A 17,981-nucleotide genomic window follows, 5' to 3' on the forward strand; every position below is an offset into this window, starting at 1 on the left:
TTTTTTTTGAGACAGGGTCTGTGTCGCCCAGACTAAAGCGCAGTGGCACGATCTTGGCTCACCACAGCCTCCACCTCCCAGGCTCAAGCAATTCTCCTGCCTCAGCCTCCCAAGTTGCTGGGATTACAGGCACACACCACTACTGCCTGGCTGATTTTGTTTTTTAGTTTTCCAGTTTTTTTTTTTTTTTTTTTTTTTTTTTTTTTTTTTTTGTATTTTAATAGAGACAGGGTTTTACCATGTTGGCCAGGCTGATCTTGAACTTCTGACCTCAAATGATCCCCCCACCTCATCCACCCAAAGTGCTGGGCTTACAGGCATGAGCCACCACACCCAGCCAAAAAAGAAGGAGATTGTGACATATGCTACAACACAGACGAACCTTGAGGACGTGCTAAATGGAAAAGCCAGTCACAAAAAGACAAATGCTGTGTGATTCCACTTGTATGAGATCCTAAAATAGTCAAACTCCTAGAGACAGAAAACACAAGGGTGGTTGCCAGGGTTTAGGAGGAGGAAGATAAACGTGGAATTGTTTTTTGTTTGTTTCTTTTTAAAAATGAATACAGGGTTTCAGTTTTGCAACATGAAGAGTTCTGGAGACTGGTTTCACAACAGTGTGAATATACCTGACATCAACACTACAGTACTACTGAACTGTACACATCAAAATTATTGTAACGGTAAATTTTACGTTACATGTATTTTACCACAATTTTTAAAAAATAGAAGAGGGACTCTCAGAATACCAATTGAGATTTTCAGGGTATCAACTCACAACTCTGAGAACTATTAATTAAAAGAAACAAATTATCCCATTTTCCAACATAAACTATATTTTAGAGTAACCAAAGAGCCCTCATGGAAGCAAAAAAGATACTTTATACAGAAATCTAGCTAATAAATGAGAAAGAAACAAAGAATTAGAAAAACATCCTTTGAAACTCAATAAAATTAGACTCAAGCAGTGATTACTGATGGATAATGAGGTAAAAGGTGGGGAGCTTTACATGGAAGGGATCAGAATATTATCACCTAAATTCACTCTCATCAATTCAGCATCATTAAAAGCGAGACAATGAGGCACTTTGTGCCTCCTTAAGTTATGAAACAGGAAGAACACAGCACCCTCCACTCCCACCCTCCATCAAAACTGACCTGAATCTAATCAAGTCTTTACTGCCAACTTCCAGTCTACAGAAAAAATATGGGACATGGAGGAAAAAATTCCTTGCATGAGGAAGTAATCAGCAAAACTCAAAGTTCTGGAAAACTTAGGAAGTAATCAGTTAAACCCAGAATTGTTCTGGAAAATGCTCAGAACACATGACCCAGTTTCTTCAACAAGTCAATGGCATGAAAAGAGGGTGTCTACTAGGATGGAGTGGGAAGAGGTACTGTTCCAGACTGAGCTATTTATTAAATATAAACAAATGTGATGTGTAGCCCCATGTTCAGATCCTGACTCAAAATAATCCCAACTGTAAAAAGACATTTTTTGACATAACTGGAAAAATCTGAATATGAACATATAGTAGGTAATGTTAAGGGATTGTTATTAATTGTGTTGGGTGGAATGACAATATCCATCTGGCTGACATCCTGCCCCACCAATGTAGCTTGGAAAGCAAGAGGAAGGATGAAAGACTCCCTGGGTCACTACAGAGGGAGGCATGCTCCATTCAGGGGCAGACTCCCAGGAAGAAGATGGAAAGCTCAAACCAATGCTGTTCCCGCAGTCCCTGCTGTGGTGTGGAGCCCAACCTATCTGTCCACCCCCTGCCCTGGACACGTGGGCTGAAGCTAGGTACTGTCCTGTGGAAAACCCAAGCCTACTTTTTAATCCCATCGCTCAGGCTTCACCCTTTCCCTGAGACTCAGAAGCCAGTGGCAAGAGGTTTTGTGAGGGATTTGGAGCTGGCTAAGAGAGGCCTGATAGCCTTCTGTGTACTCCTTCCCTTCCTGTTGGCCGGTGCTCTTCTCCGGCTCCCACTAGGGCAGAATGACACAGAGAGGATGTAAGATGAGAAAGGTGCCATGCCAGCCTGGGATCCTACATCCAGACCTCTGCCTCCTCAAATTTTAGAAGATGCACAAGGAGGCCCGGTGTGATGGCTCATGCCTGTAATCCCACCACTTTGGGGAGCCGAGGCAGGTGGATCACTTGAGGTCAGAAGTTCAAGACCAGCCTGGGCAAACATGGCAAAACTCCATCTCTACTAAAAATACAAAAATTAGCCAGGCGTGGTGGTGCACACCTGTAGTCCCAGCTACTCTGGAGGCTGAGGCAGGAGAATCACTTGAACCTAGGAGGCAGAGGTTGCAGTGGGCCAAGATCGTACCACTGCACTCCATTCTGGGTGACAAAGCAAGACTCCATCTCACCCAAAAAAAAAAAAAAAAAAAAAGAAAGAAAGAAAGAAAAAAGAAGAAGATATGTAAGGACCAGTGTGAAAAACTCCCAGGCCCAGGCATCAGATCTCCACTGCCAAGGGTCCTCATGGCCCCTTGACTCAGATAAAATAAACCTGGCCCAACTCAACCATGCTGGGGCAGCAAGAACACTGAAGCACCAGGGGAAGAGACCCAGAGTGACCACACCCCATCTGACGCATCAGAAGAAAAACGCAAACTGAAACAGAGCAGGAGAAGATGAGAAGCCATAGTGGGATCCTATAGAACCTTCTGGCCCTTTTGGGGGGGGCTGAGTCCTCCACAGAAGCCCTACAGGTCCACCAAACTCAACCTCTGACCTCTACCCTAATATTACCAAGACCAGCCTCATGCATAACAATTTCCTCTTCTTCAAACCCACTCTGCTCTCTCACATTCCTTTGCTCTCTATACTCAGAACACCCTTGCCCCTCCTACTCCTCCAAACTCATCCTTGTAAGCCCAACTTAAATGTCACCTCCATGCAGCATCTTCCTCATGCATGGAGTCACCATGAATTAGTCCCTCTGAAGCACTCTACGCAATCAGGTTTATAGCCTTGGTTTAGCCCCACTCAGTTGGCCACGTATTGTAGCTGTTTGGGTGGTGACCACTGCCCTTGCTAGGCCACTGTGAGCTCCTAAAGGTGAGGCTCCCTTCTGCAGGCATCCCCTGGTTGGCACAGACTGCCAGCCCATGCACAGTGGGCACTCAGGGAACACATGCAAAGCTCATCAGCTACCAACACACGCACAGACCCCTGGCTGAACTGAAGCAAAAAGAGCTGTTTTGCTTTCCTCCCACCAGGCCTCTGTAGCACCAGCTTAGGGAAGCACCATGAGGGGTGGGTTTGGCTGTGTCATGAAGAGAACCACCTTCTGGAGGCCTCCTTCTTCAGGGAAACCACTAACACATAACACAGACACAGAAGGTGCCAAAGGGTATTCTCAGTGCAGAAGGCTTTTTTTTTTTTTTTTTTTTTTTAAATGAATCTCATCAAGCATAACCAAGAATCAAAACAAGCAGATAAACACAGTTGCTTTCCTGGAGTGGTGAGAATGCAGTTGAAAGAAGGAGGCTCCAAAAACCTCTGCCACAGGCCCCACATGTCTGTCCACTCTCCTTCCTTCTCTACCCCAGCCCTGCCATTGGCCCTACTGCAGTTTCCACAAAAGGACTGCAAAAACGGCTATGTCACTGGACTGCAAAAACAGCTGTGTCACTGCAGGTCAGAACAACAACTTATTAAAGACACAGTTCTTTGGCTGGGCACAGTGGCTCACACCTATAATCCCCGCACTCTGGGAAGCCAAGGTGGGCAGATCACTTGAGGCCAGGAGTTCAAGAACAGCCTAGGCAACATGGTGAAACCCTGTCTTTACTAAAAACATAAAAATTAGCTAGGCCTGGTGGTGCACGCCTGTAGTCCCAGCTACTTGGGGAGGCTGAGGCACAAGAATCCCTTGAACCCCGGAGGCAGAGGTTGCAGTGAGTTGAGATCCCACCAGTGTACTCCAGCCTGGGTGACAGAGTGAGACTCCGTCTCAAGTGGAAAAAAAAAAGACAAAGTTCTTAGAACAGACTGAGGTGCAGGGGCAGTGACTCACCTATCTCTGCCCCCAAGTTCTTTGGTCACATGCTAAGACTGTGCTGACACCTGCCAGAGACCAGAGGGAGATCATGCAGTAAAGACCTATCTCCAGCCTGACACTTGACAGACCCTTTGAGGGGAAGCTAAATGGAAATGGGACATGTCCATAAATAAACTTGCTAATTTAGGGTCTCACCTCAGTAATGGGCAGGACACCTTTTCCAACAAACACCAAGCACTAAATATTCAGGCAGACGTCCTCTTCTAAGACTCATAAGATTCCATCACTGCCCCCATATCAATGAGCTTTCCTCTCCATGCCCAGTCATGGAACCTGTGTGAGCCAGGGGCCCAATACCCATAACAGTGAGGGTCTGCTTACCAGCCCCTCTGTCTCCTCTGTTGTCCTCTGGAAATGTGCAGCCAGGACCATGTAGTCCCGCATCTGCTTGTGACATTCAAGACACTTGATTGAGTACCGGATGAGCCTCACAGGGTCTGGGTAGAGTGGCAAGGCTGGAGGAGGAGGACTGGCACTGCCCGAAGTGAGGCCATGTTTGGGAGACGATGAAGGGGCTGGGGCTGCTGGTGCCGTGGAGTTCACAGGGGCCGACACGAACATTTGGTCTGCAGAGATGGGCTTCACCAGCAGCTGGGAACACTGCATGACGAGCCCCTTGCTCTTGTGGTCACGGGCATGCCGGAGCAGGCTGCACTTGTTGAAGAAGAGCAGCGTCTTGGAGCACAGTGTGCACAGTACCTCAATGTGGACGCTCCGCCGGCCATAGTGCTGGCTCAGGCTCTTCTCTAAGGCAAATGCGTCTCCACACTCCAGGCAGCAGTACCCACTGGCCGGCATGTGGATCCTGCTGTCCGCAGGCGGGCTGAGATTTGGTGCGTAGAGGGGCACGGGGTTGGAACTGTGGAGGACCTTGTTGAAGACCTCTACAATCAGTGGAGCAGCCTTTTTCACCTGGTGGACCAGGGGCACCGACATTTGTGTAAGCTGTGGCTGGCTCCGTCTTTGCACTGAGGACTTGGCTGTCACTGATGCAGCAACACTGTGGGGGACGAGGTTCAGGTTGGCCAAGTGCACAGCTTTGGGCAGGAGGTTGGCAGGGGCCAGGGTGGATGCCTGCAGTGCTGTGCTCTGTTGCTTCTTGCCTGTCTGTGAGCCTGGGGCAGCCCCCTTTGGGACCTGGGGCCCAGAACTGCAGCAGGGAGATGAAGAGTCACTGGCCTTTGTCAATGCTCTCGTCCCCCTTTCCTGGCCCCCCCTGGGGGCCTCCCTGAATTTGGTGCCTGCCCCTCAGGAAAGTGCTCTTCCACAGGCACCTCATCCCCTGGCACCTCGCTTGGGGCCTCGGCAAATGGCGCTCCCTGAGGTGACCCAACAGGGGACCTTACTTGGATCATCAGGATCTGGCAGGATCCTTGTGACAGTCCGTTGATTTCCCCTGATGATGTCTTAATGGTTTTGATTCTCACCTTTGGGATTGCTGGGTGGGGAGCCTGGCAGCCCACAAGACGGTGAGCCTTTGCTGCTCTGTCCACTGCAGATGCTACGAGGGCTGTCCGATGGCTTGATACTTTTTCTAGTGGCCTCCAGAGGGCTCCGGGGGACTCCTTTGGTGACTTGGGCATTTTGGGCTACCCTTTAAGAACCCTCTTTAGCGGTGCCCTGAGAGATCACTTTGTGTGGCCAGGCTGATCCTCCTTAGTGACACAGCCACTCTTTTGGCCTGCAAGGCCACCAAGGCTGCCACACAAGAGGACAGCTTGGGAATGAGCTGGCTTTAGACAGCTGCCTAGGGGGGGACTGATGAGCAGGTACCAAGCTCCCGGGCAAGCCCCTTGGACCTCTCCGATACTGGTTGCTAGGATGGGCTGTTGACTCCAAAGCCTTCCCAAAGAACTGAGTGGCATCCGGATCCTTGTGAGGTTCCTACTGCGTTCTGCCCACCTCGCTCGTGTTCCTGCTGGCTCCCCAAGGGCAGGGGTTCTGGCTTGGGTTTCTTTCTTACAAAAATGATCAACATATGGTAGCTCGGAACCGGAACTTAGCCAGAGCCTCCAGGCACTGGGCCCCCTGCAGCCCCGCACCCAAGAGCGGGTGGGAAATAACTGTCAGAGTGTTTGGGCTTTATCCGAATCCGTTATCCTTTGATGGGATCCTCCGGTTCTGGGCTGGAGATTGGACTGAACTGGTTGAAGGTGGGTAATGGCCTGATTGGGAGCTCCACGTTTGCCAGGGAACTCCTGGCACTGTCTCCATTCATAAAAGTAGAATCAAATTTCCCACAGTTGTGGGGATCTGGAGGCAGATCTGAGCACCGGAATCCTTGTGGTAGGAACTGGGAGTAATGTGGTCTTTCTCTGCTTCAAAATGACTCCTGGCGCTGGTGTTCTTGACAATGACACTCACGGCGGCACATCAGGGGCTGTCCTGAGTGAGACAAGGACATCACTTTCATCCATTACATATGCCTGGAGGTTTGAGGGGACTCTCATTCTCCTCACTGGGTGTCTGGATGGCCTCCCTTGGCATCAAGGCTGGTGGGGTCTGGGAATGTCAAAGGCACCAGAAGGTCCATCAAAAATCTGGGGTTTTATATCCCCCATGGCTGGATGCTGGCAAGGGCTATAACAGAAACAGAGAACAGAATCAGTGACCACCAGGGTCCCACTGGACCATCTTTACTACACACCCATCAAACTAATGCACACACAGCCAGGACACCCATGCAAAACCCCACATACTATGACAGGAAGCCACCCACCTCAGTTTTACCCCAACAGGTTTCTAAAATGCTGGAGAGGTGGGGGCAGAGATGGAAAGAGTAGTGAGATGTAGCGACAAGCCTGCTTGGATGATCTTAAACCTCAGTACCTGGAAATTGACAGCTAGTTATAAAGCCACAAAGAATACGCTCCTACCATACTCCCCCAGCTTCTCAGGGAACCTCATCCCTCCACAATCATGTGCACTAGCAAAAAGCCACTCAGCACTTCCAGCCTTTAGAAAACTACTGATTAATACATGGAACCTGGCTATAACTTCTTCTGCTAATTTACTCATAGTAATTACTCACTAACTTTATATAACTTTGGGGGTTTTTGCTGCATAAATTCAATCAAATCCAAAATGATTTGCTATTTGTGTTGTCTCATTAATAAACTCTAGAAAATTATACCATCCCTAGGTATTTTTTCTCTGTTCAGCAGACACACTTGATTCCTTTTCATCCTAAAACTGTTACCAGTTGGTAAATGCTCCTCCATTAAACCTGAGGAGCAAGGTGACTTGCAAAGTACCAACAGTTATCAAATTGGTCAGTTGACAATTTGGGGGAAGCCTAAATTCTATTTTGACTTAATATACAAAGAACAAGATAATAATTCTATTTCAACTTCATGCACCTGTTTCCTTCATGATCTGGGGAAGCAGAGCTACAGAACTACTGCAACAGGGGAAACACAAGGCCCTAGAGAGACCTTCCATTAGGAAATTCTCATAAAACTCACACTTAAGATGAAACATGAAACTGGCTGGCTCAAACCTGCTGGAGGGAGAAGAAAAACCTCACCATCTCCCTTTAAATCCTGGATCTGCTTCAGCATTCCAGGGCCTTTACTGGCTTATGTGTTTCTTACGTCACATTCATGTTGAAAACCCTTCTGGATGCAGACTGGCACAATTCTTTTAGAAAGCAGTATGGTAGCTTCACAGAACCAGAAAGTGGCAAACTTTAGGTCCAGGAACCCCACTTCCAGAAATTTATCCTAAGAACAAAATTCTCAAAACTATATGCAAAATTATATGTTACAGCATTATTTAAAAGCACAAAAGAGAGAGAGACACACACAAAGAATTTAAATGTCTTAAAACCAAAAAAAAAAAAAAAAAAAACTTGATAGGCTGTAATGCAGTCATTAAAAATTCTCATTATGGGCCGGGCGTGGTGGCTCTTGCCTGTAATCCCAGCATTTTGGAAGGCTGAGGTAGGCAGATAGCTTGAGGTCAGGAGTTCAAGACCAGCCTGGCCACCATGGTGAAACCCTGTCTCTACTAAAAATACAAAAATTAGCCAGGTGTGGTGGTGGGCGCCTGTAATCCCAGCTACTCCGGAGGCTAAGGCAGGAGAATCACTTGATCCCAGGAGGCAGAGGTTGCCATGAGTCAAGACTGCACCACTGCACCCCAGCCTGGGCGACAGAGTGAGACTCCATCTCTAAATAAATAAATAAATAAATAAATAAATAAGAAATTTTTAAAAATTCTCATTATTAAATCTATATAGCAACCAGGAAAATTACTTATAATGTCAAGTTTAAAAGACTAATACAAAATGTTGTCAGACTATAACAATGTAAAATTATGCATGCATTTAAGCCAAGATTTAAAAAAAAATGAAAATGATTATGTGCAGAGTAGTGGAATTACTATTGGGTTAGTTTTCAAAACTTTTTTAGGGGCTGATAGACTGCTTTTGTAATTTTAAAGGGAAAATAACAACAATAACAACAAAAACCCACTCAGAACCACAGGGCAGCAGGTGGCATAGCAGAGGTATATCTCTTACCACCCCATGGGATCAACAGGTTTCCAGCTTTGGTTTCTTGCCCCCCTCCCAACTCCCAGCAAAACACATCTGCCTGCATAAGAGTTTTCACAGAAAATGAAAATTATACTCCCTTCCATTGGGAAGATATCTAATTATGGTAATAATAAAGTGCAATACCAATTACCTAAACATGGGTTGGCAGAATACACCACTGGAATGAGATACAAAGTTTTGAACAGAACAAATGTTTGTCTCTTGGAGTAGGAGGTGTTGGAACCCATAAACAAGAGGAACATACCCGATGTCACTGAAAGCAGTGGGTACTCAATACCAAGTGACTTACTATGCAGGGTGATCATAACTATAAGGAAACACCTGCATGATATTTGCTTTATAAGCTTCTTTTTTATTTCTTTTTTGTTCTTTCTTTCTCTTAAATGTCTAGGAAAGGCCAGGCACAGTGGCTCACTCCTGTAATCCCAGCACTTTCGGAGGCCGAGGCAGGTGGATCACCTGAGGTCAGGAGTTCGAGACCAGCCTGGCCAACACAGTGAAATCTCGTCTCTACTAAAACTACAAAAATTAGTTGGGACATGCCTGTAGTCCCAGCTACCTGGGAGGCTGAAGCAGGAGAATCACTTGAACCCAGGAGGAGAAGGGTGCAGTGAGTCGAGATCTTGCCACTGCACTCCAGCCTGGGCAACAGACTGAGACTCCATCTCAAAAAAACAAAACAAAACTGTCTAGGAAAAAAAAGATTGAGGGGAAAGGGCAGAATAGATTTCCCAGCTCTCATTAAGGAGATGGAGAAAGCACGTGGGAGAAGAGGAGGAGAAGCTGATTGTGTGTATAAGGATTAGCTGGGAGTCTGCTATTATCTAATATGAAGTTGCAGAGGCTTGAAGCAGAGAAAGATTACATCAGAAGTAAAGCTCTCCTCATAGAGAAATCTCAGGGATTGACTGAGAATGGTCAGAAGTAAATCTTTTGCTGGAAAATCAGGGCTAGTAAATGGTGTGAGAGCTCAATATTAGCAGCAGAAAAAAAACTTTATAGAGATTTTAGGTCAGGCACAGTAGCTCACACCTGTAATCTTAGCACTTTGGGAGGCCAAGGGAGGAAGATCACTTGAGCCCAGGAGTTTGAGAGTAGCCGGGGAACACAGTGAGACCCTATTTTTAAGAAGAATAAATGTTTTAAATGCCAAAGCTGAAAGCCTTTAAAAGCCAAAGATCACATCCTGTTTTCTATTTAGCCCCAGTAAGAAAAACCAAAAACAGCAGCAATCAATAACTGTGAATAAGGTACTCTACCGTGTACCTACATGTTTATATTTACTTGAACCTTGCTCTAAAGCATCACATTGTTTTTAAATAGAAATTAATCAAAATGTACCCTGTTACAAAGCAAAAGAAGAAACTGTAAAGAAAAAACCAATAAAAAAGTTCTATTTACCAAAAACCTGCCAGCACAAAGTTAAAAGGCAAACAACAAATCAAAAGGAATATTTGCAACATATAATTATCATTGATATCTTAACTAAGACATAAAAAGCCCTTATAAAGAGACCTCCTCTTTTGGCTTTGGAGCCCCCCTCCATCTGTCTCTGTACAAGGGAGTTTCTTCCTTCTGTCTTCTCCCTTCCTTCTTGCCTATTAAATGCTCCACTCCTTAAAACCACTCCACGTTGTGTCCGTGTCGTTTTCTCTAAACCAGCATGAGGACCAAGAACCCTGGTGTTCCTCCACTCATTAGAGCTGTATCATTTTGATGCATGGGCCAGGAAAGGAAATTCAATCATCAGACTGCAATCAAACTCCAAATGGTGCTATAAACTGAACCACACATGGACACGCCATCTTCTGAGGAGTCTTAGACCAACCCCAGGAGGAGCCCTAGCTGCTGTTCCCCATTTGACGCCCCTTTTCAGCAGGAAGTAGCCAGAAAAGAGTCGTCGTCCAAAATCCCCTAACAGAGTTAGTATGGCATCTCCACAGTGGGGGAGTGTTGTAAGAAAAGGGGTCACTGGGAAGTTTTAAAGCATCTCTGGAAAAGTTTCTTATAAAGCCCGGGCTCTTAGAGCCAGGCCAGCAACCTTTGATATGCAAGTCGGCCATTAGAAACTGGGTCCACCCAAACATGGAGATTCCTGTAGCCTTCTTGCCCTTTCCCTACAAGTTCCTGGCAACATGGCCACCCCCACATATCCTCACGTGTGTAGAACCTCATGGCACCATGCATTTGTATATTAAAAGACGAGGGTGGGAGGGCCAGCTTTTTCTCTACGTGAATGACATGACTAGTCAAACCAATCCTCTGAGCCCTATGCAAATCAAACACCGCCTCCTCCAGCCTCTGCATATATACCTGACTGGTATCCGTGGCCAGTGGGGACCTCCTTTTTCGGCTTTGGAGCCCCACCCCGTCTCTGTACAGGGGAGCGTCTTCCTTCTGTCTTCTCCCTTCCTTCTTGCCTATTAAACTCTCCGCTCCTTAAAACAAAAACAAAAACAAAAAGCCCTTACAAAGCAATAAGTAAAAGATGAGCAACCCATTAGAAAAATGAGTGAGGGTGATGAGCAGGCAATTAAAAGAGGAAAGACAAATGGACAGACTAGAAAAAATACTCCAGAATGGAGTTAGGTTACAAGAATATTCCAAATGTTAAAAGTATCTCGGCTGGGAGTGGTGGCTCATGCCTGTAATCCCAGCACTTTGGGAAGCCGAGGTGGGCGGATCATGAGGTCGGGAGATCAAGACCATCCTGGCTAACACAGTGAAACCCTGTGTCTACTAGAAATACAAAAAAATTAGCTGGGCGTGGTGGCAGGTGCCTGTAGTCCCAGCTACTCATGAGGCTGAGGCAGGAGAATGGCGTGAAACCAGAGGCGGAGGTTGCAGTGAGCCAAGATCGTGCCACTGCACTCCAGTCTGGGCGACAGAGCTAGACTCCGTTTCAAAAAAAAAAAAAAATAGTATCTCAACAGATGAAATTATTTTCTCTTTTGTTTATCTTCATTTTAAAATCATTCAAACTATTTGTTTCAAATTGCATTACTTACATAACTTATTTTTAGCACTTTGGTGGGAGGCCAAGGTGGGATGATCGCTTGAGCCTAGGAGTTCAAGTAACATAGGCAACATAGTGAGACCCCATGTCTCACTGAACGAGCTAGATAGATCCAGACCTGGTGAGCTCACTGAGTGATCTAGAGTGGCCTAGGCAAGGCAGGATCACTGGTTTGGAAGCTGGGAGTAAATTTCACTCAAAGGTGAGATAATGGAATTTGCAACAATATGAACAGTACCCTTGGGGGTAAAGAACAACTCCAAGACTGGCAGACTGACGACTATACTATCTCTCAGAATAAGTTTCTACCTAGGGAATATCTGGAAATATTTTTTAAAGATGAACATAAATCCTATTGTTTATCACAGGGTCTACTAGTTTGCCCAGGAAATTTTACCAAACATTTAAGTGAACATATCAACTAGATGTGGGTAAGGAGCATCTTAGTTTTGAAAGGGCCTCAGCATGCCAAATCACCCTGTTGGAATTATTTGAGGGTATAAAAACAATATGATTCGGCTGGGCACAGTGGCTCACGCCCGTAATCCCAGCACTTCAGGAGGCTGAGGTGGGCAGATCACTTGAGGTCAGTTCGAGACCAGACTGGCCAACATAGTGAAACCCATCTCTACTAAAAATACAAAAATTAGCCGGGAATGGTGGTGCGCACCTGTAAATCCAGCTACTCGGGAGGCTGACGCAGGAGAACCTCTTGAATCCAGGAGGTGGAGGTTGCAATGAGCTGAGATTGCGTCACTGCACTCCAGCCTGGGCAACAGAGCGAGACTCCGTCTCAAACAACAATAACAACAACAACAACAACAACAAAACCCGGTATGATTGGCTGGATACAGTGGCTCATGACTGTAATTCAGCACTTTGGGAGGTTGAGGCAGGTGGATCCCTTGAGGTCAAGAGTTCGAGACCAGCCTGGCCAACATGGTGAAACCCTGTCTCTACCAAAAATACAAAAATTAGCCAGCTATGGTGGCAGATGCCTGTAGTCTCAGCTACTTAGGAGGCTGAGGCAGGAGAATCACTTGAACCTGGGAAGCAGAGGTTGCAGTAAGCCAATATTGCGCCACTGCACTCCAGCCCAGGTGGCAGAACGAGACCCTATCTTAGGAAAAGAAAAAACAGTGGCCAGGTGCTGTGGCTCATGCCTGTAATCTCAGCACTTTGGGAGGCCAAGGCGGGTGGATTGCCTGAAGTCAGGAGTTCGAGACCAGCCTGACCAACATGGCAAAATCCTGTCTCTACTAAAAATACAAAACCTAGCCGGGCATGGTGGCACACACCTGTAATCTCAGCTAGGGGCAGGAGAATTGCTTGAACCTGGGAGGCAGAGGTTACAGTGAGCTGAGATGGCATCATTGCACTCCAGCCTAAGCAACAGAGTGAGGACTCTGTCTCAAAGAAAAAAAAAAAAGTATGATTATATATAATTATGGCAGAACTAGTAGACTAGTAGACAGAATTTCTACAGACTTTAAATACTAAGATCCCACCAAAAAACAAAAAAAAAAAACAGAACAAAATAACAACTGACTTCCATAAAACTTGGGTGAAGGTATGTTGTCTGTGTGCATCCGTATATATGTCCTCATGTAATTCTCATTCATGGGGAAATATAACCAGTAGAGTTTTTAACCCATTGACTAGTTTTGGACTAGAGCTTTATGCTTTCATAAATTACCTAGAATGGTGGTTTCCAACCCATAAGGGAACCCAGCTTCACATCCACATATGTGTTCTCAAGGACCAGCCATTAGACACACCACTACCGAATAATGACTCATGAAAAATTTATTTTAAAAAGGAAGTCTTCATAATTATATAAATGCTTTGGGACCCGATAATCTAGCAGAAGAATGTTAGGATGTAAGTTTCATGAAGGAAGAGGCTTATCTATTTCACTCATCACTGGATTTCCCATTAGGTACTCAATAAATATTTGTAGAAGCAATAAAGTAAAACCTTCAAGTTTGCAAATGGCCTTAAAGCTGTTCCTAATCAAAACGCAAAATTAAAAGACAGGTTCTCACGAGGCTGTATAAATAGGCAAAATTACAGCAAGTCACCATCAGTGAAGGCAAATGTGAAGGAACATTCAGGGAAAAGTAATACCAATTATACTTCTAGAATAATGGATTTAAGCTACACTGTTCAATCAGCTTAGACTGTTCCCTTAAGATACCACATTGCATGTTTGATCACAAAAAGTCCAGAAAATGCTGGGCATTATCAGAAAGAACACTGTAAGCAAATTAGAACTTGTGATCCTGCCCTTATTCAAAACCACTCTGTGTCTGTAGCTACATGTGCTGTGCAGTTTGGGTTCCCTATACCTCAAGAAAAACATACCAGAGTTGGAAGAGGTCCTGAGAAATCTCAGAGATTGAAGTTATAAAGTAAATGAAAGGGCTTTCTAATGAGAGCCTAAAAATTAGAGCTCTATTTTTTTTTCTGGAGAAATGAAAATTTAGGAGAAAGGAGAAAGTATAACTAAATTATAGGTTTGTTCATCAAACCTCATAATACTAGAGAGAAGAGGGCAGTATTTTGAAGTTTGAAATAAAATATGTACTGGGCTTGGACATTCCCAGGGTGCTCTGTAGATCTTCACCCCTGGATGGGGACAAGGCAGGGCCCCTCTCTGAACTGACCTTTTTATTAGGAGAATTAAACCCCTGGTGGGTGGTGACTTGTTAAAAAAAGAAATAAAAGATGTAGACAAAAGATGATTTTATCTATTGTCAGAAAATATCCTGAATTATCACAGGTACAAAAATATATAAATGTAGTAACATTCACATATTCAAACCTAAAAATAAAAAAGGTTCTGAGGAACTAAGAACAAGGACTTAACATTGAACCCATGAGCTTTTCCCCTCTGCAACAAAGCCTTCAAATTTCAAGTAACACTAAACTTTGTTATCTGTTACTTCAGCAATGCTAAGTTCAGTAATAGTAGATTAATAAAAGTTCAGTAACAAGACATTAAGGAGGCAGAGGCACTCCAAAATGCATTAAGAAAAATCTGATCTCTAGTCAATATATTCTGTTTAATAAGACAAGGAAGCAAATAAAATGTTGTCGATTTATAAAATGAAAGTGAAAGGCAGCATGATTTAAGGAACACTGAACTGTGAGACAAAAACAAAACAAGTTTTCTTGAATTTGTCATTGTTCATTGTATTAGGACTGGAAGGAAAGACGGATGGATGTTTTACAACCTGTGGGTGAACTCTCAACCCTGCTCCCCCACATGACTGACGATGGCTTAAATACTGGTATCTGTGTTGCATTATTGTTTGTAATTGTTAAGAGGTTTTATTTTTTTGTTTGTTTGCTTTGAGACAGGGTCTCACTCTGTCGCCCAGGCTGGAGTACAATGGTGTGATCATAGCTCACTTCAGCCTCCACCTCCTGGGCTCAAGTGATCCTCCCGCCTCAGGCTCCTGAGTAGTTGGGGTTGCAGGCATGCACCACCATGCCTGGCCAGTTCTTTTAATTTTGTAGAGACAGGGTCTCCCTAGGTTGTACCAGGAATGGAAGCAGACAAGGGGAAAGTCAGAATGAGCAAACAAGTTCAAGAGTAAGCTGCTGCTCCCAAGATGTACAGAGCCTCTGCCTGAACTCGAGCAGGAACATTAATCATCGAGACACTGCTTTCATGGGTGGTAGCGAAGGGAACTCAGTGAAACTTCAGTAGGATCAGAGGACACAGAAAAAAAGAGCCTCAGAACAAAACCCCAGATTGGGAATGGTATAGCTAAAAGAATACGGAATTGTGACCACATGGAATTGGCTTTCACTCCTATGGTATCAATAATTACTTGTGTGAAGACCCTGGGTAGGCATTGATTTAGTATGTAAAATTAAACTAACTTTAAAGATCTCTGAGTCCTTGAACAGGCTAGGCTACAATGGCTGGGCAAATTAATCTAGAACTTAACGGATTTCTACATAAAAATTAACTGCTAAGGTGGACAAGCAGACTCCATAGCATATACATCTCACTGGCCTCTTGAATACACATCTGAGGCCTGATTATAGGTCTATGTCACTCCAAGTGTCAGATGTTCTGAGTCAGTCAATGGCCAATGTTTCATTTTATGAGACACCTGCTGTTCAAGCCAGCAGCAAAAAATGGCCCAAAGAGATTCTCAGCAGTACATAAGAAACAGCTGCTCAGGCAAAAAAAAAAAAAAAAAAAAAAAAAAAAAAAACCTTTTTTACTTGTCTTTCCTCCACTTAGTGTAGCCCCTCTAATGCACATGTTGCCATACAATTTGCTGTGAAACATACATCTGATCACCAAGATGTCCTGTTCAAAATCTCCATGGTGTTCAGGATGGAGCTCAAACCCTTCAGCCTCACATGGAGGATTCATTCCAATGTGGTCTCTGCCCCTCTCCAGCAACTTGTCAGGATGCCTTTCATTCTGACCCCAGTGGTGGTTATCTCACACTCTCTCATGCCTCTGTGCCAGGGTTTGAGCTATCCGCCTGACTAGAGAAGAATACCTGATACCCCAACCCACCAGGGCCCCAAACACAAACCTGCCTAAGAACTCCTCATCCCCAAGTTTCGGCTCCAGGGTCCCCTTCTGATGCCTTCTGAGTGCTGCAACTCCAGTCCACTGCCCTCCTCCTGCTCCACTTTTCTCCTGACACCCAGGCCTCTCTTCCTCTGTGGCAGCACTTCTCACAGGGGGTTGGAATCATTTGTTTTCTCGTCACTCTTTCCCATCAGTATGTGAGCCTCTCCTGTGTTGGGGTCATGTCTTTCCCCTCTATTTCCGTGACCTAACACACCTGGCTCCCCATGGCAGGTGAGTTGTCACTGCTCCCACTGCTCCCAGAGCCATTCCTGGATGTCTCTTCAATCCCCTGGCTGATGTACCTGCCCCTGCTTGCCCTGTGCAAGGTGTCCTTCGCCCAGATGCAGCTTCTCCTCTCTTCCTGCCATGCCTTTTCCACGCCAACTGAAGATTTCAAGGACAGAATTATATTGCAAACATTCTAACAAGACTCATAAGATGTTAAAGCCGAAGGGGCCCTTAGAAATTATCTGGTCCAGGGGCTTCCAAATGCCTGTCTGAAGGCTGCTGGTGGACGGACTGCAAAAGAGTAACATGGGGAATGACTTAACAATACAGACACACAGGCTCCACCATGAAAATTCTGATTCAATAGGTCTAGGATGGATCCCTGCTTTTGGGGTTTGTTTTTAAAGCTTCCCAGGTAATTCTAGTGCACTGGTCTAGTCCAAACTCTTCATTTTTTAAACATGGAGAACTGAGGCTCAGAGAGGGGAACCGTCACCAAATGCTAAGACTTATGACTGGCACTGAAGGCACAAAGCTGAAGGCCCAGACCCTGCTCTTGAGCACCTACACATACATAATCCACTGGAAACATCTTTGGGCACCACTGAGGCTCATCAAGGGCACAGAATTCCTACAGAAGTCACCTCACTCTCCCTTTTGCTCCCTTTTGCTTTATTTATTCTTCCTCACATCATAATTTTCTACCTTTACTGTAGTTTACTGAACATTTCAGTAAAGTGTTCTCTTTCCTGCTATTTTATAAGCCCCTCAGTAGACACTCACTAAATTATGATTTCTAGATTTGGATCTCTACTTGGATATCTAATAGGCACCTCAGATCTACTCTGTCTAAAATCTAGCTCTTGATTTCCTCCTATAGCCTTCCCCATTTCAGTAAATGAAAATGCCATTCTTCCAGCTGCTTAGGCTTAAACCTCTCTTTCTTTCACACCCTTCATCCAATCCACAAGCATATCCTGTCAGCACAACCTTCAAAATATATTCAAGTCCAGCCATTTCTCACTACCTCTACCATCATCTCTCTCCTGTGTTCCCACAAAAGCCTGCCAATTGATATCCTTGCTTCCACCCTTGCCTCTACTAGTCATTCCCAACACAGCAGCTAGAGTATTGCTTTTGAAACGTACATTGCCACTGGGCACAGTGGTCCATGCCTGTAGTACCAGCTACTCAGGAGGCTGAGGTAGGAGGATCACTTGAGCCCAGGAATTTGAGGCTGCAGTGAGCCAGGAATGCACCTGAGGATAGCCACTGCACTCCAGCCTAGGCAACACAATGAGATCCCATCTCAAAAAATAAGATAATTTGTTTTCAAATTTTTTATTATACTTTAAGTTCTAGGGTACATGTGCACAACGGGCAGGTTTGTTACATATGTATACATGTGCCATGTTGGTGTGCTGCACACATTAACTCGTCATTTACATTAGGTATATCTCCTAATGCTATCCCTCCCCCCTCCCCCCT

General features: G+C 45.1%; 1 protein-coding gene across 1 annotated transcript in view; it reads right to left on the reverse strand.

The window, feature by feature from the left end:
* Positions 1 to 17,981, reverse strand: part of ZNF592 (zinc finger protein 592) — a 51,639-nt gene that overhangs the window by 13,425 nt on the left and 20,233 nt on the right. The window contains 13 exon segments of the mRNA XM_017884262.1: positions 4,407 to 5,285; positions 5,288 to 5,425; positions 5,427 to 5,473; positions 5,476 to 5,548; positions 5,550 to 5,645; positions 5,648 to 5,751; positions 5,754 to 5,897; positions 5,900 to 5,969; positions 5,971 to 6,368; positions 6,371 to 6,563; positions 6,565 to 6,591; positions 6,593 to 6,665; positions 10,957 to 11,081. Coding sequence (XP_017739751.1) covers positions 4,407 to 5,285; positions 5,288 to 5,425; positions 5,427 to 5,473; positions 5,476 to 5,548; positions 5,550 to 5,645; positions 5,648 to 5,751; positions 5,754 to 5,897; positions 5,900 to 5,969; positions 5,971 to 6,368; positions 6,371 to 6,563; positions 6,565 to 6,591; positions 6,593 to 6,646 — 2,223 coding nt within the window. The 5' untranslated portion in view covers positions 6,647 to 6,665; positions 10,957 to 11,081.

The sequence above is a fragment of the Rhinopithecus bieti genome, unplaced genomic scaffold (assembly GCF_001698545.2).
Source record: "Rhinopithecus bieti isolate Rb0 unplaced genomic scaffold, ASM169854v2 scaffold_14885, whole genome shotgun sequence".
Taxonomy (NCBI): domain Eukaryota; kingdom Metazoa; phylum Chordata; class Mammalia; order Primates; family Cercopithecidae; genus Rhinopithecus; species Rhinopithecus bieti.